At 36.6% G+C, this 24,552-nt stretch overlaps 1 protein-coding gene across 2 annotated transcripts; it reads left to right on the forward strand.

Moving 5' to 3' along the window:
• The first annotated feature begins 575 nt into the window (after window positions 1–575).
• Window positions 576–24,410, forward strand: LOC105228879 (putative fatty acyl-CoA reductase CG5065). Of its 2 annotated transcripts, none has more exons than XM_049453192.1 (7): window positions 576–840; window positions 21,849–22,021; window positions 22,168–22,261; window positions 22,398–22,561; window positions 22,772–23,560; window positions 23,623–23,880; window positions 24,077–24,410. In XM_049453192.1, exons 2-7 carry the CDS (start codon window positions 21,855–21,857, stop codon window positions 24,204–24,206), a joined length of 1,602 nt encoding a protein of 533 aa, XP_049309149.1. In that variant the 5' UTR covers window positions 576–840; window positions 21,849–21,854; the 3' UTR covers window positions 24,207–24,410. The 2 variants fall into 2 exon arrangements, with proteins under 2 accessions (XP_049309149.1, XP_049309148.1); XM_049453191.1 differs by having other exon boundaries at window positions 577–840; window positions 21,846–22,021.
• Window positions 24,411–24,552: the final 142 nt, after the last annotated feature.

Raw genomic sequence — 24,552 nt, forward strand, 5'->3', positions numbered from 1 at the left:
AAGCCGCTCACGACTGCTTGCGGTACTGGACGCTGTGACACAGACGGCTGTTGCTGCTGAAGCGCAGCCTCAAGTGGTGCAGCGAGACGTTTGCTACTGGCAAAGTTCAAATCGACACACACACATACATGCATATACAGTTATTTGATATGTTTTCATATGTAAATATGTATTCATTGAAATATATAGGCTTACAAAGCGTTTGAGCCAAGTGAGAGTGCAACAAAATTAACGTAGGCATGTGAATACGCATATAATATATGTATATATATATATACATACATACAAGTATATACATATATTTTATTTACACCTATGTATACATACATACATATATACTTATACATTAGTCCGCTTGCGCGTCTTCAACAAGCTGTTCCGTTTCGTTTTAAAGTTGTACCTGTGCGCACAGCCAAAGTCGCACACACACATACATGCATACTTGTTGTTGTTATTTCCATGCTTACAAAATGCAAACAAACGGCTTGTAAGCCACTTGCTCAGCTTTAAAATTCATATATTTCGCGCTTGTAACTTTTTTCGCTTTCAGCTGTGTGACTTCTAAGTGATTTTTCTTAAGTTTACCACTCAGTTCGCGTTTAGCATTCGACGCGTGCGGAATTACGAAAATATTTTTGGGTGTTTGCAAGCCGTCAATTAACAAGCTATTAACATATGTGCGGTATTTTGGCAAAAAGTTAAAAAAATTGAACCTGTTTTTTGAGAACGTTGCACTGCGAATTAAAGGAAATAAATATTTGGTGCAACAAAAAGTGAAAAAATCCAAAACAAAAAAATAAGGAAATTTTAAAAAAAATTTATTTTTGTAAATTTTGTAAAGTAAGTAGTAAAAAGTGTAAAGTTTCACTTTTGCCTTCAATTTCTATTAAAATTTAAACTTTATTTTTAAAGTATATATGGGCATATATTAGAGCAGGTCGATCATCTTCCGTCTTCGGGCCAGCGATTTTTAAGTCGAAGCTTAAAAAATCGGAATAATAAGTTGTTTGGGAGATATGTGATATAGTTGTCCGATCGAACCAATTCCGACAAAAAATCAATAGAATATCAAAATGCGCAAACGTATTAAATTTCATTCCGATATCTCAAAAACTAACGGAAAAATTTTTATAATACCTGAAAAACTTCGCTTAAAAATCGCTGGCTTGAAACCGGAAAAAAATATTCTGAACAATCCGTAGAACTTATCCCGCATGCGAGATTTTTCCATTTAATTTTTTTTTACTAAAAATGGGTAGAGAGCTGAAGGCCCCAAAAATTCTAACTCTAAATAAAAAATATAAATATAATTTAAATCCCCAAACTCCAAAAGTAACAAGGAAAAGGAAAGAGAAAAGGAGTTCGACGCGAAATAACATGTTATTTATCACTATTTAAATATATAATAATATATCCCATATGTATGGAAAAGTGTTCATTTTGAACTTGATGCTTTAGTTTTGAGAATTGTGAAATCGGTTCTCATATAGTTTTACTATATTATGTGTTATATTTTATACTGTGATCAAATTGAAAGGTGAATTTTGTCAATTTCATCTCCTTCAAATTTTCATCACCTCGCGCTGCAATACACTTATGCCAACAATCATCATAGCACTTGGAAAAATCCTCGTCGTAATGGCCATCAGTGCTTTCTTCGATTCAACTTTTATATCCTCAATTGAGTCAAAACAGTGTTCTCGGAGTGGTCATGTGAATTTGATGAATAGCCAGAAGTTACACGAAGATAAATCAGGCGAATGCGGTGGTTGTGGCACGATATTAGTTGAAAATGTGGCGAAATGATTACGATTAACCAATGCAGTATGAGATGGTGCACTATCGCACTTCTTTGTTCAATAAATTCAATAGTAAAAATAGAAGAATTCACTTTTAGAGCCTCACAAAACGGCGCGTATCTCAAACACTAATGAATATTTTGGCATAGATGTCACTAACAGTACTACCAACTTACAGAAAAAACTTACACGTGAAGTATAAATTAAAAATTCACCTTTAAATTTTATCACTACACCATAATCTGGACCAGAGAGAACGCCAGAGCATTTGGCTGATTTTCTATCGAACATAACTGTCAATATGTGAGTTTTAGTATTGAAATTTAGGAAGTATTTTTTTTGAAGACAGCATTTCCCTATGCCGACAATGGATAAAATCGGATCAGTATTTCAAATCCATATACTTAATACAAGGTGCTTTCCAAAGTAAACAGGACTTTAAGAAAAAACAGAACAAATGGTTTTTTTTCGGCAAAATCAATTTATTTTATTCAACATAGTCTCCTTTTGTTTCAATACAGCTTTTTGCATGGTCCAAAAGCATGTCGAACGAGTGTTCTTGCTCGTTGGCCGGTATGACCGCCAGTATGCCGGTGCAAGCCTTTTGAATGGCCTCTAGGCTGCATAACGCTTTCTTTTCATGCGCAAATTCATTTTTCCGAAAATGAAGAAGTCGCACGTTGCGTTATCAGGTGAATATGGGGAGTGATTAATGGTTAGAATGTGATTTTTGGTCAAATAATCGGTCACAACCGTCGATCAAATGTTGCCAACTTTCATTCGTCGCGATATTCGGGCCGAACACGTTAAAAACGGCTTCAAAACTCCAAGGAAAAATACCGCATTAATGTTTTGGCCGTGTGGAATAAATTTTATGTGGACAATACCCTTGGAATCATAAAAACAAATCAGCATTGTCTTCACTTTTGACTTCATGCGCGATTTTTTATGTTTCGGCTCGTCCGGTGCCTTCCATTCAGCACTCTGGCGTTTCATTTCAAGATCATATTGAAAACACCACGTTTCGTCACTAGTAACAATATTTTAAAGGAAGTTGATGTCCTTTTTGACCTCTTTAATGATGTCCTTCGAATGTTGGATTCTAAGCAATTTTTGTTCGTCAGAAAATTTTTGCGAAACAAACCGTGCACACACCTTTCGTAAACCCAAATGTTCGGTGAAAATGCGATAAATGAATTTCAATGATATGTTCGGCTGATTTTTGATGAACTCACACACAGTTTCGATAGAATTTCCGGTGATCACGGATTTTGATTGGCCCACATGTTGATCGTCATTTATGTCCTCACGACCACTTTGAAAACGTTGAAACCACTCGTGCACTCTGCTACGGGATAGGCAATCATCGCCATAAACTTTTGTTTATAAATTGAAACGTTTCGATAAAAGTTTTACCCATTTTAAAACAAAATTTAATATTGACTCTTTGTTCGAAACTCATTTTCGCACCGATAACACAAACATACTGACACTTAAAACGCAATAACTTCACTTCGAATCAATAAAGTGCCATGAAATTCTCACTGGACAATCGATAAAGTCAGCAGATTCTAACGCACTGACGTCGACATATAGATGACGCCACCAGGGGGGCCTGTTTACTTTGGATCGCACCTTGTATAAATATTTTCGAACTTGCGTTTGACTTTACTTTAAAAGAAATCATAATGAAATTTCGAAAAAATCTCTTTCTAATAATAGTGTATCTTCTTGTATTTATTTATGTGATATTAAATTTAACTAAATAAAATTTATGGAATAATATACTTAAAAAATTTAAATAATTTTTTTCTTTCAATTTTACCAAAGGATCAATTTTACCTCACAAACTTTAATTTAATTTATTTCCATAATAATGAAAATAGCATATTTATAACGAAGTTATTTTAGTTTTCGTTTAGATTTGACTCGTCTTGAAGACCACACGGTCGATTTTTGCAATAGTGTAATTACATAATGTAATCACATACTCATAAAGTTTGCTTAATTTTTGTGACGATATTAGTTTTTAAAATCTTTTGAAGCACCGCGATCGTATTTATTTCAATTGATAGAACAGAACAAAGCCTTTTTTGAGCGATTGATTTAAAAATTGGCGGATCCAACGAGAACAAACCTTTTTTACGACAGGTGTAGCAATTATCGAAGGTATGATGGTGGGAGCAATTATTATTATTTCTCATTTAAGATATTTAAATTATTTAATTACCTTGTAAAAATGCTTTTTTATAATTTATTTCAATTTTTATTTTTAATTGCTTTTTACATTAACTTTATTGGTTTTACGATAATTCGTTGTTACCAGTTTTTAATATACATAAATTGTACTCTTTAATTTCATTTTTTAGTTCATCGATGCACTCTTGTCGTGATACATCCACGTCGAACATTTTCAATTAGTATTTGCATTTCCTTACCTCGCTTTGGCATTTTGATGGCTGTTGCATGCCGCAAACTGGCCACTGATTGCCATCGTACATAAATTTCCACTTTACACCTGATGCTGTAGATCGTTTGATTAAAAAAATGTTAACTTTCCAATGGAAACTGTCTTTGGTTCAATAAAACTTAGTGTTGCCTAGTGGCAATGAGTTTATGAAGTTTATAGTTATTTCCCAGCTTGGAATAATAGACGCGTTTGTTTAATTTTTTTCTTTTGATTTTCAATAGTGTAATTGCTTAGGTACTATGCACATACTCAAAACGATCTCACTAATAAGCATTGATACATTTCTTCTTCTTCTTTTAATAACACCACTTAAGCGTTATAGCCGAGAAAAACGGCGCGCCAATTGATTAAAAATATTAATTATTTATTTTTATATTGGTATTTGTAGGTGTATATTTAATTGTGGCCAGTCCTTATTATTTCCAGCATTAAAGTCTTCCTTTTCCTCTGCTTCCCTCGGCAGGTACTGTAAAATACTCTCAGAGTTGTATAATTTTTCCAATTTTGCTATTTTTACCAGCGTAGCCCATTGGCCTTTATTGGTTTTACTATAATTTATCTTTTTACAAATCTTTCAGTTTTATTTTATTTTTTCGATTGTATTTTATTCGTCATACCCATTTGCACAATTGACCATTAGTATTTGCATTTCCTTGCAACGCAGACTTATTAGATGTAACATGGTTGTTGCCTCCGCAAACCATGTATGCCAGGACGGGAATAATGAGTGATTATAGAATTCCGGTCTGTAGATCTTCGTCGAGAGAGAATTCACTTGTATTGCCCACTCAGTCCAAAAGTAACACGAGTCTTCTGCGTCAATGTAAAAATCGAAAGGCTAAAATTGTTGTTGTGGCAATGAGTTAGGAAGTTCTAGTTATTTCCCAGCTTGGAATAATAATACGCCTATGACTAGCCTGTGCCATTGGTAGTTAACCATTGCTCATTCATTGATTGCAGGGTTGAGATAACGATCTCATTTCAAAAGGGGTGGGCATAAATTTTATTATTGTCTTCGGTACATATTGGCGTAGACACCACATTTAAAAGCGGTATTTGGCTTGAGTTTATAAAGCGGACTTAGAGAAATTAGGTTCGTCCTCGTAGGCTTGATAAAAAAAAAAAAATTGACGGACCTCACTTGGACAGATACAAAAAGTAAGTTTTGACAGTACAGGGTGTGAGAGCGTACAGTAACATCAATATTTTACCAAAATATTCCTCCATCAGCTATGACAAACAGGTCCGAACAAAATATTTAGCTCCAAGATCGTCTTGTACCTATTGGACATTGTCGAGTCAGACTTACAACAGATGGCGCGATTAACTTCTTCTAAGGCAAATAATCTCGCAGTCGCACAGGTAAATCTGCTATTGGAAAAAACTTCGGAAGCTCATTGCTAATGAGGTCAATACTTCCTTGACTAGTTTTGAGTAAAGTCATTTCCGAGCTACGCATTATAAAGTACGCCGCTCGATCTGTCGGAATGAATGCACAATTGCTATACACAATAACCAAGGAGTACATCTACCGCTAGACAGACGGGCTTGACCAAATTGACTTGAAGACGTCATCTGATCAATTTATTCTGGTAACCTGATGGAGAGCTCGGACGGGCAGAAGACTTCATAATCCTACCCCACCCACAGTGTATATAACTTCGATCATCCGTTTGCAAAGCTCAAACTGCACCTCTTCTAAAACATACACATACATAAAGTTTGTATGTGGACATATACATATAGAAAATTAAGCATTCACACTGTCCATAGAGGATTTAGAAGCAAAGTTCAATTTTGTTGTTTATATCATAATATTGTTGTTTTTATCTTTATTATACCCATTTTTTCCTTACAAAATTATATTTCTTTTTACGAGAACGTTGTGTGAACCACAAACATCAAATATTTACCAAATATTTGGAGTAACAATCATATGAGGGATCATGACCAAACGGTATATTCCGAGTGACTAAGCTCCAATCCGTCCTCGGTCACGCATCTGTGGGCTAAGAGCGCTTACTAAAAAAATGCTTCTAGGGTTCACGCTCTGAAAAGACACGAAATCTCTCGGAAGGTACGTATCTCCGCAAACCATTCGTAAACCAAAGTTCAAAACACTAATAATAAATTCCATAAGCACCTCAATACTCTATATGTAACCTAATGATGAAATCGCAATTTTCAATATAACAGTGATGTTAAACAATTTCTTCGGAGATTACAATTACTAACTACACAATAAGTCAGGGTAATAGTTCGTGACGACATCTCGCTCAAGAAACCGACGTAAGAAATTAATTCCAGAGGGCATAGGTCTCAAAAACCATGAGACTTGTATATATGTATATACGGACAGACAGACGGGCATCTCACAATTGACTGACTACAGTACAACTGCCATACATTTACTGTCCATATTAACAATTTTAAAATTCATTTGATCTTTCGGACTTTCCGGTGTTACAAACGAAATATACCCTGTTCGGTGATAAAACGATTGCACGAATAGTGCTATTGAAAGGGACAACCCAAAAAAATAATTAAATCGAACATAAAACTATTCAAGCCTTAAGTACCGAATATGTATATACATACATATAATGTATAGTTGACTTTTTGACAGAAAATATCCAATATGTTATATAACTGAAACTCCAGAGAGAATTTTCTTGACAATCGCATAATATGTCTGTTTATAGCATAAATTATTGTTATTATACTCTTGGAACATGCTCCCATACAAAGTACCTATACATTTCTTTTTCCCTAACGTTTTCTGAACCACCTAAAAACACTAAGTGTTGCAGATATCAATCAATATATATAATTGATGACGAAAGTTGACAGTTTATATTAGCGATGACTCTCATTCAGAACGTTTTGTCGCATTTATCGGCATATGTTTTATTTACAGGGAACTTAAAAAAAATGTCTGGGGTTCACGCTCTAAAAAAAAAGGGAAGGTACTAACTCCCAAACCATTCAAATTAAGACAACCATTTTCACAACACGTAAGAATTATCACGACAAGAGTGCATCGAACACTGTAAAATCTTTGTATGGAATCGCCAACTTTTAATATAACAGCACTGTTAAAAACTGTTAACAAGCGCGTTAAAATCGTCACTCGCTCAAAGTAAGAGGTAAATTAGTTTTACCCCTCGTCCAAAAAAACGCCGTTGAGCCAGAATTAAACAACCGATGCCGTTCACTTTAAGAAATAACATATATCGGATATTCTAACTGAAACATACCTTGAGATACGAGTGCAGTACATTCTGCCCCACCAGCCTACTTTCGATATTGCATGAACACCTGGCAGTAAAAAAAGATTTGTTCTCGTTGGATCCCGCACAAATCAAAGCAATTAACATAACGAGACAAAAGGCTCGCGAATAGTGTTTTGAGGAAAGAAATCTTATTATCAAAACGATTGTGCAAATCAAAAAACGTTTATAAGCCTCTAAGTGACGAATCATGGATCTATGGTATGAGCCCGAAACAAAATAGCAATCGACCATGTGGGTATTCCAAGACGAGCCAAATCCAGAGAGAATCATTTCGTTGATAAATATGCACGTAATTTTTCTGTATGTCAAAATTGGTTGAATCGCGTCAATACTTGCCTTATATACCATAAGCCCTCTTATAAGGACTTTTTGTACCGCTTACATATGTATGTACATTAGTTGCTATGTGAGTTATCTCAATTCAAATGACAGAGCGTGTTTTGTTCATAATATTGTATCATTGTGTTTAAAACAAATGAAATTAAGCAAAAACTTGACCTACCCCTCATATAACTATGCAATATCAGAATTTTTTCATTCTGGCAAGTTCCAAGAGTATAATATATTCGGTTACACCCGAACTCAGCCCTTTCTTAGCTGTTCTGTTAATATTGTATGTTGTCGACATTTCGCCAAACTGATACACAAAGTCGTCGTAAGCATTTGTTCCGAGAAAATGAGAGAACCAGTAAACAATGATTAACGCCAAACTAAATAGTACATATACGTATACACTACAGTAAACACATTTGTACATACACAGGTGCATACTATTAATTGCTAACAATTTAAAGCGAGGCAACTAAAAATCATTAGCTTTAATACCGAAAATTGTTAATATTTCATAGAAAATGTAGTTTTTCATAATTAAATGCGGTATTTTCACACAAAGTGGTCCTTACACACCTTTGGACCCAATTAGTGACATATATTCACATATGTAAGTATTTGCATGTGTGGGTATATAATGTAATTTGCAGTAAATATATCAATACCTGTATGTGCTATATTACGCAACTGCAATTTTATGCTTAATTAAATGAGTTGAGTTAAGTGCTTTCTTAAAGCTAAGCTTTTACGCAGGCATTAAAGATCATTAGGTCTGAAATGACAGGCTATGTAGTTTAATTTCTAAAGAATTATTTAAAAGCTAGTATATTTTATATAAATGGCATTATTCCGACAGAATAGTTAATAGAAGTAGTCAGTTTTAAGCTCGAAACTCTGTTACTGGTTGGCGTAATCGCTATAATAAATTCGTTAAATTAAAGTTAATTTGCAGTGATTACTTCTCAGTCAACTATCGGTTTAATTACCAGTTAGTTACCCAATAGCGCTACCAGAGATTTCTCTTAACTTTTCTATAAGTTTTTTAAGGTCGTTGATCCCTTTCTTACGCAACAAAACGTACTCTCAAACTGACATTAATTGTAAACAAGGCATTTCCCTTCAAATAGTAATTTCTGCAAAATTAAATTACAAGGTGTGCTCCAAAGTAAACAGGACATTTTGAACCTAGCGCCTCCTGGTGGCGCCATCTATATGTCGACTAGTGCGTTAGAATCTAAAACTAAAACTTTTACCGAAATGTTTCAATTGATGAAACAAGTTTATGGCGATGATTACCTATCCCGTAGCAGAGTGCACGAGTGGTTTCAACGTCTTCAAAGTGGTCGTGAGGACATAAATGACGATCAACATGTGGGCCAATCAAAATCCGTGATCACCGGAAAATCAGCCGAAATCAGCATTGAAATTCATGGAAATGGAATTGAACATCTCCAAAACATCGATTTATCGCATTTTGACCGAACATTTGGGCTTACGAAAGGTGTGTGCACGGTTTGTTCCGCACAAATTAACTGACAACCAAAAATTGCTCAGAATCCAACATTCGAAGGACATCATTGTGACTGTTTATTTGACCAAAAATCACATTTTACCATTAACCACTCCCCGTATTGCCCATGAAAGGAAAGCGTTATGCAGACGTAGAAGCCATTCAAAAGGCTTGCACCGGCATACTGATGGCCATACCGGTCAACGAGCTAAAACACTCGTTTGACATGCTTTTGGACCGTGTAAAAAGCTGTATTGAAGCGGAAGGAGACTATTTTGAATAAAATAAATTGATTCTACCGAAAAAACCATTTGTTCTGTTTTTTTTAAGACCTGTTTACTTTGGAACGCACCTTGTATTACAAATCCTACACTTTACGAATGGAAAAGTCTTAACATCAAAAACGGGCGAAAGTGTGCCTACATAGGCCAAATCCTAAAAGGATGAAAGTGGTATAATTTTTTTTCGAAAAACTGTGTGGCGTTAACGTCTGTGAAATAATGCTTTCCGACTACCAGAATGTCATGAAACGTATTATTATTGGCGATGAGGGTTGGATTTGTGCTAACAACCCTGAAACAGACGATCAATCGGTCGATTATTGTGGCTAAAGGTAAGCCGAAGACCACAAACACATCAAAGCAGGTCAAAAATCATGTTTATGTTGACAGTCTCTTCTATTTTCGAAGTGTGTCCCTCCTTCCGACCGGCCGAACTGTCAACAAGGAAAACTATTTGAGTGTTACGTGGCGCTATTCGCAAAAATAGGCCAGGATTATGGGCCGAAAACTTTTGGATTTTGCCTCACGATAATCACTGTCGCATAATGCATTGATTCGTCGTGTGTTTTTCGCCAAAATTTCAACCAATATCGTACCGCATCCACCTGTTTTAGATCCGTGTGACCTCTGGCTATTCAGCAAGCTCAAACGACCGCTACGGGGAAACCGTTTTGAATCAGTTAAAGTTGTTACTTGTTAACTACAAATTACTTAGATTATAAAAATTATGCAATACACCTTAAGCGCTAATTACGACATTTGCCGCTAAAAAATAAATTCAATATCGTTAATCTATTTTGCATGCTTTTCAATTTTAGCAAGTTTGTAAATTCACGTTCCTTAATCTATACAATCACACTTCGGGCCGTAACAAGAGCATAAGGGCCAAAACATAGCATAACAAATTTGTAAAATTTATTAGGAATTTGGCACACTTTTTTTTTGCAAGTTACGTACGAAATTTCGCTGCAGGACAGATCTATTTTTAGCTTTCGCAAGCAATTTTCCAATCGACTGATTATCGGTAGACACTTACGAGGGTTATGAAAGTTTTAGGTGTATAACGATCTATTTATGCTTTTTAGGTTTTTCTAAAATTATGTTGCGTGAAGTCTCTTTTGTTATTTTATGAATATATACACATAACGTTTTATATATTATTATTATATATATCTGTATGTATTTCTAGCTGATCTGCTTGGTAACTGTAATTTAATATATCGAAATCGAGTAAATCGGAAATTGTAAAAATAGTTTGTACTTTCCATAATCAATATATGTATATATTTTTGCTTGTGTATGTAGTTTTAATTATGTATACACATATTCAGGTGGTTCGAAAAACTTCAAAAATATGTAATATTTCATTTTCTGAAACTCAACACTTATAGTGGGTACCCGCCAATTTTTAAAGGCACTCACGTCAGTGTCAAAGTACACATTATAATGGAAAGACTCTAAACGTATCTGAAACTTATTTGTGTTCCATTTTGAGGTTCCCTCTTTAAAAAAAACACAGAAACTACAAATTTAATGAAGAATATTTATTATCATTCGAAAGAACATTCTTTGGCATTTATTTCTTAAAAATTATCTCTTTGAAATGTTTGCCACGGCTACGTCTCAGTTGCTTCCATTCATTGAGTCCAATTTTCGACGACTCGTTCGAGTATTTCGACTGTTAACTGGCGAATGACATGTGTGATGTTTTGCCCCCTGAATTGAAGCAGGATTGTCCACATAGACTGTTGACTTTGCATATTGCCACAGGAAAAAGTCTAACGGTGTGATATCACATGATCTCGGTGGCCAAAATTAAATTATCTGCTCACCGAATTATCTGTTCTCTCAATAAATCCATTGATTAATTCGATATGTGAGAAGTGGCGCAGTCTTGTTGAAACCAAATGTCGCCGAGATCGCAAACTTTAATTTCAGAAATCAAATAATCGGTTATCATGACATAATAACGGTCGCCATTGACGGAAACGTTCTCACCGATATAATTTTTGAGAAATATGGATGGGTGATTCCACCGGCTCACAAACCACATCGAATCGTAGTTTTTTCTGGTAGAAAATGCAGCTCTTGAATCTCTTCAGATTGGTCTTCGTCCCAAATGTGGCAATTTTGCTTGTTTGCATAATCATTAAGCTAGAAATGAGCCTCATCGCTTAACAAAATTTGACTCGAAAACGTCGAATCTTCTCGGAACTTTTCAAGAGCTTATAGAGCCAAGCGATGTGTGTTGGCAAGGCGGAGCGGCTTCAGTCCTTGCACATGCTGTTCCTTACGTCGGTCCGAGTTGCTGCGAACGCCGCCGAATCGACTCTCCACGGTCTTCGTGTACACTCTTAGTTATGTTATGTTTTCTTCACTGTGTGTTGAACGTGGTCTATTCCGTCGAATATTAGTACGCTCGGTAGGCCGATTATGTTGACCATGAAGCACATTCTTTACAGAACGTGAATTTTCGTAACAAAATTGTTCAGGTGTAAGTCTTTCTATGATGAAATTATGAACACGACTCACGCGTGATCCGTCAAAAAAAGGCTGCTGAAACAAGTACTTTGATCACAGCTAACAGCTGTCATACAAAATGATAGATGAAAATCAGAACAAGACTCAAAAGTGTACCTGTGAAGGGTATTACAACTTCAGTGCTGCCGAAGTTTTTTTCTCGTTTTACTTATTTCTTCCTTTATTTATATTGGCTGTAAATTTTTATTTGCAATTTTATCAATCATTGTCATTGTAAAGCTACAATCGTCTAAACGTGCATCTATAAAAACGTGTGTGTACATATGTATGAGTATATAAAAATTAAATGCCTTTACCCTCTAATTAAATAGTTTTATCGTTAAATAACCACGTGACTTAATAGTAAATTTTCTCAGTAATTATTTAAAAGCAATTACAAACATATACAATTACAAACGCATAACCGATTTGAAAAATGCGCTTGATCAATTTATATCAAATACATATTTACATATACATATACAAGTATTCGCATTAGGGTGAGCAAAAAAAATGAAAATATCGTTCGCAATGGCGAAAAAAGGCAGTTTCAGGGTGTAAAGGGAACTTTTTTTTTGACATTTGGATTTCAAGAAGGAATATGGACCACTGATCCCCGCTGCTCATACAGCACATAAGGCTTTTCGTTGCCGAAAATGTTTTTATAACTGGGAATTCAAATCGGATAGGTCGAGTTGACTTGCTAGTGAGCTTAAGGCTTCCAGTAATTGTTTACTACACTGTTATGGCTATCCGTTTACATGGTTGCTTTCCGTGTCCTCCTGTGGTTATTCAATACAATTCTACAGGCCTTCTCTATACCTAATACTTCCTCTTGGAAGATGTTGGCTGAGTTTGGTACATAGGCTGCTATATATATTTCTGGCCCAGGCAACACTAAGTGTTGCCGGGTGCAATCTGACATTTCCATTGGAAAGTTTGACATTTTTTAGCATAACATCACTCAGAACGTTTTGTCATTTAATCGTGAATTGTTTTATTTACAGGGAATTAAAAAATTCATCTCGGCCAAAAAATGGAATTAACTCGTGAACATTTTCGTGCGATCATTTTTCACAACTTTCGACGTGGATTATCACGACAAGAGTGCATCGATGAACTAAAATCTTTGTATGGCTATGAAGCACCATCCTATAGCACTGTGAAAAACTGGTACAACGAATTCAATCGTGGCCGACGCTCGCTCAAAGACGAATTCCGTGAAGGTCGTCCAAAAACAGCCGTTGTGCCAGAAAACATCGATGCCGTACGTGAACTGATAATGCAAGACCGTCATGTAACATACCTTCAGATAGAGGCATGCCTATGCATTTCTCCCACCAGCATACATTCGATATTGCATGAACACCTGGCCGTAAAAAAGGTTTATTCTCGTTGGATCCCGCACAATTTGACAATCGCTCAAAAAAAGGCTCGTGTGGATTGGTGTAAAGAAATGCTGAAAAAATACGATCGCGGTGCTTCAAAAGACGTTTATAAGATCGTCACAGGTGACGAATCATGGATCTATGCGTATGAGCCCGAAACAAAACAGCAATCGACCGTGTGGGTCTTCCAAGACGAGCCAAATCCAACGAAAAAAAAACCATTTTCGTTGATAAATATTCCTATTTGCATTATTACGCCAGAAATATATATAGTAGCCCTCGTAGAAAGACATTAGCATAGATTTCAAGATCATTGAAGTATACTCCTGCCCCCACTCCGCAATGCATTTTGGACCCAACGATATACTCGTAGATAGAGGTAGTATCCTCCTTCCCTACTAACTTTCTTCTCTATTCACGTATATAGTGTATTCTCACCTGAAAGTGACTATTGAAATCTTACCTTTGGAAAGATTCCAATTCACTTTGGTTAAGCTGGTTCAAGATGCCACTACATTCTCTTCTGTACCAACTTCCTTTATCTAGAACGCCGAACTTGCTGCTACATTCCGAGTGGTCTCATTTACCTCTCAAGAAGACCATATTGTTACTTTAGACTGGCACACAGTTGCCAGACGTCATTATAATAGAGAAAACATTTAACGCCAATAAAAGATTTCATTCAAACAAAAACATTACTTCTTGCACACACTGTAGTACTTCGATAGTGAAATCCATTCGTTTGTTTCGCACTACTTTTTCATTATTTCACTTATTATTTTTGTTGTTGCTGTTACAATTAAATTTATTATAGCACACATTGTGGCCGGTACAAGCGAGTTTGCAGCCATGTATGATTACAATAATCAAGTGCAAAATAATTGGATTGATCTTGGCCACTGGCATTATTACGACACATCGCAACATTGTCCGACGAAGCGGAGAAACTAGTTAAACAAACGAAATACAAATATGTAATCGTACAAACATACATACATATTGTACATACGTATATGTAATTCAAAAAGTGAATCATAAAAATTACAAAACACCAAAGGTAAACAGCAGGCAATAAAAGTGCGCACGCTTAATTACATACACATATACTAACATATATAGTAAGTCGATATTTTGCTCGCTTATCCACAGTGTATTAAAAAAGTGTAAATCCTATTGCGTGCCATACCTGCACAAAACGCATTTAGCACATAAAAAGATCTCTACTCAATTCCCCAGGAGCTTTCCATTGGTTTGAAAAGCGTGAAAAACCTAAAAAGCTCAAAAAATTAAAAGTCTCGTTAGCAGCCATTTGTCAGTTAAGTTCTGGTTAACTTAAGCAGGACTTTTTAACCAACACTTAACCGACAGGTAGCTAATAACCAGATATTGAGATAATGGCTCTGAGTCGTTTTAAAAAAAGCTCTCTTTATATAACGCCGGTCCGTTGTGGGTACTTTATTTTTGCATAATCTAGCCCTAGTACACTCTGAAGATTAGGCTACGTTAGATTAAATGGTCGAACCCAAAAGGGATCTGACTTGGACCGCTTATAACGCCGATCCGTTGTGGGACCCAGCACTTAAGCCGATCGCAGACTCATTGAAGCGGCCAATGTTAGTTTCGACTATGTCTCCTGGTTCGTCGAAGGTATGATTACCAGGATGTTTCAGCCTCCAGTTTTACCAAGGGTGGATAATGGAAATGAAAGTGCCTGGATGTTTTCTCCTCACCTTCTTTCATACAACTTTGATCATTTACATTCGACTGGATTTTTAGCCTTACAGCATGAATGCCTATTTGGCACTGATGAGGAAGAACTCCTTCGAAGGCCTTCACGGTAGCCCATTAACTGGTCGTCGACCTACGCCTGCTAAACTCGCGCAAAGTCCATAGATCCAGTGCTAGAGTTCAAAATGACAACGAAGATCCGACTCGTTTCCGTTCTCGTTCAGACACGGTTGTAGGCTTGAGAGGGCTTGCAAAGTAGAGATTGGTTATTACATACATTGATGAACGTCTTTTTTAAATAGAGATACATATGTTGAAATATTGTGTTGTCAAAGAAGTCTTGCGGTATTTTCTAGTTCTAGTTTTATTCGTCGCATCGGGTCATGCTATACCTTTTTGGAAAGCTCATTTCACGCGCTAACACATGTTTGATTGATTGTCGTTTCTTTTAAGTCGTTCGTAAGTTATAGCGTCGCAAACATGGAGCAAAATAAAGAGAAAATATGGCATATTTTACAGTACTACTACGATAGAGGCAAAACTGTATCTCAAGCCGTCAACAAATTTTGTTCAGTTTATGGACCCGATACAGTTTCCATTCCCACCGCACAACGATGGTTTCAACGTTTTCGTTCTGGTGTAGAGGTGGTCGAAGATGCGCCACGCTCCGGAAGGCCTGTCTTCGAAAATTGCGATAAAATCGCTGAATTGGTCGAAAGAGACCGGCTTAGTAGTCATCAAACCGTTATAAACCATTTGAAGAAACTTGGAGTCACTAAGAAGCTCGATGTATGGGTGCCACACAAATTGATTCAATAAAAATACCGCAAGACTTTCTTGACAACCCAATACATGCTCAAGAAGTAAAGATCGAAAATTCAAATCCATAGTTATCTACTGTTACCGGACAGTTTTACGATGTCATTTTACATGTCGATCACTAGAAGTCAAACACCTGAGCATGAGTCTGCTGAGAGAACGATATTTATTCAACTGAAATATTTTATGATATAAGTACTCGTACTCCTAAAATTTCGGAGTTTCTAAATAATAAAATGAAAACAGTTTTATAAATTTTTCGAAATCTATGAATTGTTTTGGAATACTGTGCTGTGTCCAATGTAAAATTCCATAAATAGCTCTTTGAAGGATTTCTTCATAATTTTCCTTGCGATTTGATAACGCTGCAGACAGATGCCGCATATTTGTATGTGTACATACTCGTAGTATATGGCTTTTTTGTACAATCGGTGGATAATTGCTTTTACGGTTGTTTTGTTTGCGCTTTTCAAGTGTGCTTTTACGCCATATCCGAGTAAACATGACCAGTTTGACGGCTAAAGATCAATTACGACTCAGCAATGGACAACGGACAAATACCCCAACATACGTAAAAGTGTCTATAAAGGGTGTTTTTAGCGGTGTTAAAATTTGTTTTAAATAAAAAAAATAAAAGTATATGAAACGATCAATAGTTCACAGATTTTATGAGAACGTCAACGTAGACATCTGTCGATCAAACTTTGCACAAGATTCTCCCTTCATCATTGGCTACCTTATTGCACTGATATTTAATCACTTTATGATTAGCATGACCACAGACTTGCAGGTTATCCACAAAAAGTAGTCTAACGGCTTTAGATTAGGTGACCGAAGCCAGACTCTTCTTGATATAAGTCGTTCACCAAATTCGCATTCGCAGAAATCGCCGCTTAGAAAACAGAAACATATGCCAAGTTAAATGGATATATTGTATTGAACAGATCAATATCAATACTTATTGTAAGTCATCTCCACATGAAAGCCTTCCGTCGGTCATATAGTAATGTTCTGCCAATATGTCGAAAACAAATTAGGTTGAACAGAAGAAGATATCCTTTTTATCCTTTGGATCTTCCAGCTTTGGAAGTTCCAACGAAATTCTGCTCCAGCACACAAGGCGGTAACCACCAGCAGTCGTTCAAAAGCTATATTTTAGATATAACTATGCATGATTGGACATCAGAAATTCGAATTTGATTCCATTGAACTACAGAGTTGGGGAACACGACTGATCAAATCACCTACAAAAAATTTGAGAGTCTTAAAAAACTGTTCATTCGAGCAGCGTTGTCAATACCAATAGTATCTGTGTGGGCGGCTATTGTTGTAAAGGAAAGGTCGGAGACCGTATACTTTATACATATATACTTAAATATGTACATATATATAAATGGTCAACGTGAAGAGCCGAGTCGATGTACCTATATCCTCAGTTCTTCTAGTCTCTCAGTTTTTGAGATATAGATCTGAAATTTTGCACATGTCCTCTTCTCGGTATGAAATCATATAGCATATAGCTGCCATATAATGGTAATATAGCTTGAAATCGAAGTTTACGTTTTTTCTTGTTTTTAAATCATTTCAAGAAGTTTTCTAAAAGTTTGCCATGCGGAACGAGTCTTTTTACTAAAGAAAACGACTGAAAGTACCATGCTAAGACTTACCGATCTAAACGGGGTTGGATCCGCCATTCACAGTGGAGCCATTAACACCTTCATCGACTCTCTCTCATTATATAGCTTACTTTGAACCAAACCTCCACCCATTGCAGACTAAGAGCTCGAGTTGTCGCGAAAAACGAGAGTGACCCTTGCGTAGCTTCGTTCTGGATACTGTAGCAGGTTAAATTTTTAGTTATCCACAACAGATGTTGACATATCAACATATGTCCAGCGTACAAAGAGTCCCCGCATTATACTAGCCACCTCTTTGCATGCCCTGCTAACACTACGCATCTGACATGCTTCTGTCTATGGTCCGACCCCGTCGAAACGGCACGTTTCCTGGATCTACCGTTGGATGATGTCGATGACAACTTATCTAACCTTACCATCCTAACGGAGATTAGGTACCCGTTACAACAACAAAAATAGTTAAAGTACCATATTTCTAAGACTCAAGTTGTAATATTTCGAATGTATAATTCACCAAAGCACCAGATTTGACAGCTATCACTCTGAGAACTCTAAACTGCCAGTAGAAACACCCTATATACCCAGCAGCACCTACACACATAAAACTACTTAAAATCTGGTGATCCACGGTGTCTAGGCCATCAGGCTAACCAAGCATGGAGCTGATAAACAAACAAACCAGCTAGCCAGCCAACCGGCCAAGCACGTCCGCCGCAGTCGGGAGCGTGCGGCATGGACAAAGTGAGACGCAAACACTTGAAAATAAAAGTAATTGCGGCAACAACACTTCAACTGTTAAGTGTGTACTTTAGCAAAGCTACCGAAAGCGTTCATATACATAATATATATGTATGTACATATATATATATCTATGTATATTTTTATGTATTATATGTAAGTGTGTTTTTTGACTTATAAACACATTAATGTTTTTATTAAAAGTGCAATTGTTGCTAGCGTCATTGCCGGTGTTGCAATAGGTGAGATGACAAGAAGCCCGAATAAACGGCCATGCGAGTCTTCTTATCGCCGATGCACACATACACACAAACACATATGAATGTAGGCTGTCGAGTTGCAACACGTGTGCTTTGGCTGTGTTCGGCATTGAGCGCGAAGCTGTTGATAATTTGCGGCCAAATCAGCTTTGCTACTGTCTGTCTGTCTGTCTGTCTGTGATTGGAAGCGCTCAAAAATCAAAAAAAAAGAAGTGACAGTCACTTTGTTTTTGTTTTCATTTTTGTTGTGAAGTTTATTGCGTTTGTTATTGTTGTTTTTATTTTTTATTGTTTATCTTGTCTGATTGCGCGCCTTTTTCATGCACTCATATTTTTACAATATTCATCATGACATTAACGGCTTGCACTTTTGACGGCTAACTGTTGCATAACGGTTTATTGCATGTTTTCATTTTTTCTTTCGCTTTTTATAGTTTTCAATTAATTTGTTTTTTTTCTGTATTTTTTTATTTTTTGTTGTTGGTATTATTAAATAGTAACCCAGTTCCATGATAGTGAGCTTGTAAGTGAAGTCAAGTGGAAATACCGTTATGTGCTATTAATCAGTTCACCATATTGCAATGTTAAATTCATAACCGAACTTGTTATTTACAAGTTGTTCACAATTTTGCGTTTTTCCTTTTGCTTTGCGCATATTTTCGCGCGATTTCGCCTTACATTTTTACCGTTATATTCACACGTTTATTATCTTTTGGCGGATTATGGTGATTTATGGTGGCTTTGAATTTCGATTGAGTAAAACAAGTCTCAATTATTTTTTTTTTGACACCGAGAGCAGGAAAAATTTGCAAAAAATAATAGAGCAACAAAGCAATTAAAAGCGCATAAAAATTTTCAAAAGTATCATAATTCACAAATGACATGCAATTTTATTTTGTAATGTGGTGCTAACTCAAGCTGCTTTAGACGTACAAACATATTATATTCGATAGATTGCAGACAGCTTAGCTATTAAATTAATTGAAATGACGTTTAGGAACCCTAATCCAGTGAGATCAAGATCCTCTACATAACAGTTCAATTGAAAAGTCCTCTGCCTACCATAGCAAAACACATATTTTTAATCAAAATTCGTTTTATTTTACATAGGCTGCTATATATATTTCTGGCCTAGGCAACACTAAGTGTTGCCAGGTGCAATCTGACATTTCCATTGGAAAGTTTGACATTTTTTAGCATAACATCACTCAGAACGTTTTGTCATTTAATCGTGAATTGTTTTATTTACAGGGAATTAAAAAATTCATCTCGGCCAAAAAATGGAATTAACTCGTGAACATTTTCGTGCGATCATTTTTCACAACTTTCGACGTGGATTATCACGACAAGAGTGCATCGATGAACTAAAATCTTTGTATGGCTATGAAGCACCATCCTATAGCACTGTGAAAAACTGTTACAACGAATTCAATCGTGGCCGACGCTCGCTCAAAGACGAATTCCGTGAAGGTCGTCCAAAAACAGCCGTTGTGCCAGAAAACATCAATGCCGTACGTGAACTGATAATGCAAGACCGTCATGTAACATACCTTCAGATAGAGGCATGCCTATGCCTATGCATTTCTCCCACCAGCATACATTCGATATTGCATGAACACCTGGCCGTAAAAAAGGTTTGTTCTCGTTGGATCCCGCACAATTTGACAATCGCTCAAAAAAAGGCTCGTGTGGATTGGTGTAAAGAAATGCTGAAAAAATACGATCGCGGTGCTTCAAAAGACGTTTATAAGATCGTCACAGGTGACGAATCATGGATCTATGCATATGAGCCCGAAACAAAACAGCAATCGACCGTGTGGGTCTTGCAAAACGAGCCAAATCCAGCGAAAAAAAACCATTTTCGTTGATAAATATGGCTATTTTCATTATTAGGCCAGAAATATATATAGCAGCCCTCGTAGCAGGACAGGAATACAGAGTAACTTATAGAGTTTTGTTTTTTGTTTGTCGAGAGAGGAATTTACTTCTTAATTTCCTCCTCAGTCCTTTAATAGCACCTGTTGACAAGAGTTATTTTGCGTTGGATTTCGAGGTTGACAATGCAAAACCTCGAATAATAACACGAGATATTGCTGAAAGTATAAATTTGTCTAACGCGACCCTTGACAAGCCCATGGAACCTCTAGGATTAATTTCATTTGACACATGGGTTCCTCATGTTCTTGCAGAACAATATTTGCTTCGTCGCGTTAATGGCTGTGATTTGCTTAACAAACGTCAAAGACGTGATCCATTTTTGAAGCGCCACCAGCTTACACTACTTCCAAGATCGGTAGTCACCAAAAAAACAAAGGTTATGTTGTCTGTTTGCTGGGATTTCAAAGGGATCGTTTGTTATGAATTTTTTCCCGACAATATCACGTTTTATTCTAAAGTGTGTAGTGATTGGCCGGACAAATTGCGTGATGCACTCAAAGGAAAGAAATCCACAAGGATATTGCGAGACCTCATATAAGTTTGATGTCTTATCAAAAGCTTCTACTGCTTGAATGGGATGAGCTACTATACTACACCCACCATATAAACCAGACTTGGCAACTTCGGACTATTAATTGTTCCGGTCTCTGCAAAAATTTTCGCATGAGAGAACCATCACCTCAAATCTGGACGTCAAAAACCAATTGGACCAGCTCTTTTGCCTGCAACGCTCGACAATTTTACGAACGTGGAATCCATACTTAATTGGTATGCTATGACCGACTAGCAGTGTGGTATGGAGGCCCGGAGAGAATTAGGATGAAACCTGCCAGATTGTTTGGGATGTTGTTCGTCGTAATACTTTCCTTATTCTGCTTAGACTTATCTTATCTCCCGTCTAAAAACTCCTCAACCATTTTCTGGTTCCTAAGTTGTAAGTTAGCTCTTTGGTAAAATATCTCAGATAAATGAAGAAGACTTCGCTGAGATAAATTATTGTTTCAAGCAGACATGGTTGAAAGATTATTATTTTTTTAATTTTTATGTTCTTTTAATTTTATAGTCCTCATAGGCTTTAAGACCTAATCCCACTTTTTAGAAAATTTAATTTTCCTTTTTTCTTATTTTTTGTAGCAGAACAAAATGGCCAGCAAACCGAAATTCAGCTTTGAAAGTGAGCCACAGGTAACCATCGACGATGTGGACGACAATGACGAAGACCGGATTGCTGCAAGCTTCGCCGGACGCACACTATTCATAACAGGCGGCACCGGCTTCCTCGGAAAAGTGCTGGTAGAAAAATTACTCAGGTAACCGACACCAAAAACAAACATGTTCAAGACCACGAAATGTACGTGTCGCTGCGGTTGGCAACGTGATGGCGATTAATTTGCAGCTAAATGACACGAGTGCATTTATCACTCGGTTTATTTACACATCCATTTACATTTTGCAGGTCCTGCGGTCAGTTGAAGAAGATCTACTTGTTAATTCGACCAAAGAAGGGTAAAAATCCCCAAGAACGCATCAAAGACATTTTCAGTAATGTGGTAAGTGATGAATTCCACACTTCACCCACCTCCCCGTCTTCTATGCTTAATACCTGAAAAAATGCTTGCAATTAGTTTGCTTGTTTATAACGGTAAATACTTTAATTTATCTCTCTCTCTCTCTCTCTCCCGAAAGCTATTCGACATGGTTAAGCAGCAACGCGGCGAGGCACAAATTCTCAGTCTGGTGGAGGCCATAGAAGGTGATGTTCTGCTGCCGGGTTTGGGTATTTCAGAAGAAAATTTACACAAACTCCGTGAGGAAGTGTCCATCGTTTATCATTGCGCGGCGACCATACGGTGAGCTTTGGAAAATTATTTTTTGGTATATTTTGCAGCTATAGGATGGGTTAAGCTTTTGAATGTATGTATAACTGTTTTCTTCAAATATGTAGAGCTCTCAGGGAAAACTTCTCTTAACGAAACTCGACAAAGTCAGTTTGAAACTATCTTTACGCTATCTTTACTTAATAAATATTATTAATTCAACATTTTCTTCTCTTACAACAGTTTCGACGAGCCCTTACGCAAAGCGGTTTTCATGAATACACGCGGTACACACTATATGCTAGAGCTGGCGGCTACAATCAAGCATCTAGATCTAATAGCTTACGTCTCTACCGCTTACTGTCATCTGCATATTAAGACACTCTACGAGAAGCCTTACGATCCACCAGCAAATCCTCACCACGTCATGCAAGCTTGCGAGTGGCTCAGCGATGACGAAGTGTCTACAATCGAGAAGAAAATCTTAGGTGACATACCCAACACTTACGCCTACACCAAATCGCTGGCTGAAGCGCTGGTTGTGGAGAAGTTTAATGAATTGCCCGCCGTGATACTGCGGCCCTCCATTGTCATACCAATCTGGAAGGAACCGCTACCCGGTTGGACAGACAATATAAATGGACCGACCGGCTTGCTAATTGGTGCCGGTAAAGGTGTCATACGTACGATGTACTGCAACTCCTCGGGTTATGGCGATTTTTTACCCGTGGACATTGCTGTGAATGGCATGCTGGTGGCTAGTTGGCGTTTTCTAACGGCCCCCGAACGCAGCAAAGTTAACCGTGTGGCGCATATGACCAGTTCGAATGATATTAAAGTGTCGTGGAATGAGATTATCGAATGTGGTCGTTGGGTAATTGAGAATAAGATACCGCTGAATGGTGTGGCTTGGTATCCGGGTGGTTCAATGAAGTCCAACTATTATTTGCATGTCGTGTGTATGGTGCTCTTCCATTGGATACCGGCGTTGTTTGTGGATGCGCTATTGATACTGTTGCGGTATCCGCCAGTGTGAGTTTTTTTTATTTATATGTTTATGAAAAAATATATATGTATATACACCCGCTTTCCAGTCTCTGTCGTGTGCAGAAACGAATCAGTAACGGTTTTCAAGTGTTCGAGTACTATGCGAATAATATTTGGAACTTCGATAACACTGAGGTGGTTAACATACGTACTTTGATGAATAAGAAGGAGCGGCTCACCTATGTTATAGAGAAGATCGACGTGGATCTGATTGATTATTTTACGCAGTGTATTCTCTGTGCACGCCGTCTGATACTAAAGGAAAGCGATGATACCATACCTGCTGCTAGAAGGCATATGAAGATGTAGGTTATTGGGTTTTTGTGTAATAGAAATAACATTTTATTTTATGTATAAAAAAAAATATTTTTCTTTTTATTTTATTTATAATTATAAAATTATTTTAATTTATAAAAAAATATTTTTTTTTATTTTATTTTATTTATAAAAAAATATTTTATTTTATTTTATTTTATTTATAAAAAAAAATATTTTTTGCAGCATGTGGTGCGTGGATAAGCTCGTTAAAGGCCTATGGATCGCACTGTTCGGCTATCTGTTATATCGTTACGTGTTTGCCGGTTATTTTAATAACATTGCGACATTAGCTCAACCGCTGGAGACATTTTAGTCTGTTTTTAATACTAAAAATAATACTAATTGTTTACATTAAGAAAATAATAGCTTCATTTTTATACCAAATAACTATATAACTTGTTGAGTATTTGTATACGTATACACATGTATGTAAATATATCTAATTTTGTTATAATGGGATGAAATAAAATTTTTAGCGTAAGCTGGTACCTACCAATACTTAATAAAAAATAGTACTACAAATGCTTTGTTTTTAATACATACATACATATATCGAAACATAATAATTGTTTTCAGCATTACTAATTTACAATCCCTACAGTTTTGTAAAGAAAATAAACGCTCACACTGCCAATTTATTCTAACATTGAAAAAATTTG

This window comes from Bactrocera dorsalis, chromosome 3 (genome assembly GCF_023373825.1).
Source record: "Bactrocera dorsalis isolate Fly_Bdor chromosome 3, ASM2337382v1, whole genome shotgun sequence".
Lineage (NCBI taxonomy): Eukaryota > Metazoa > Arthropoda > Insecta > Diptera > Tephritidae > Bactrocera > Bactrocera dorsalis.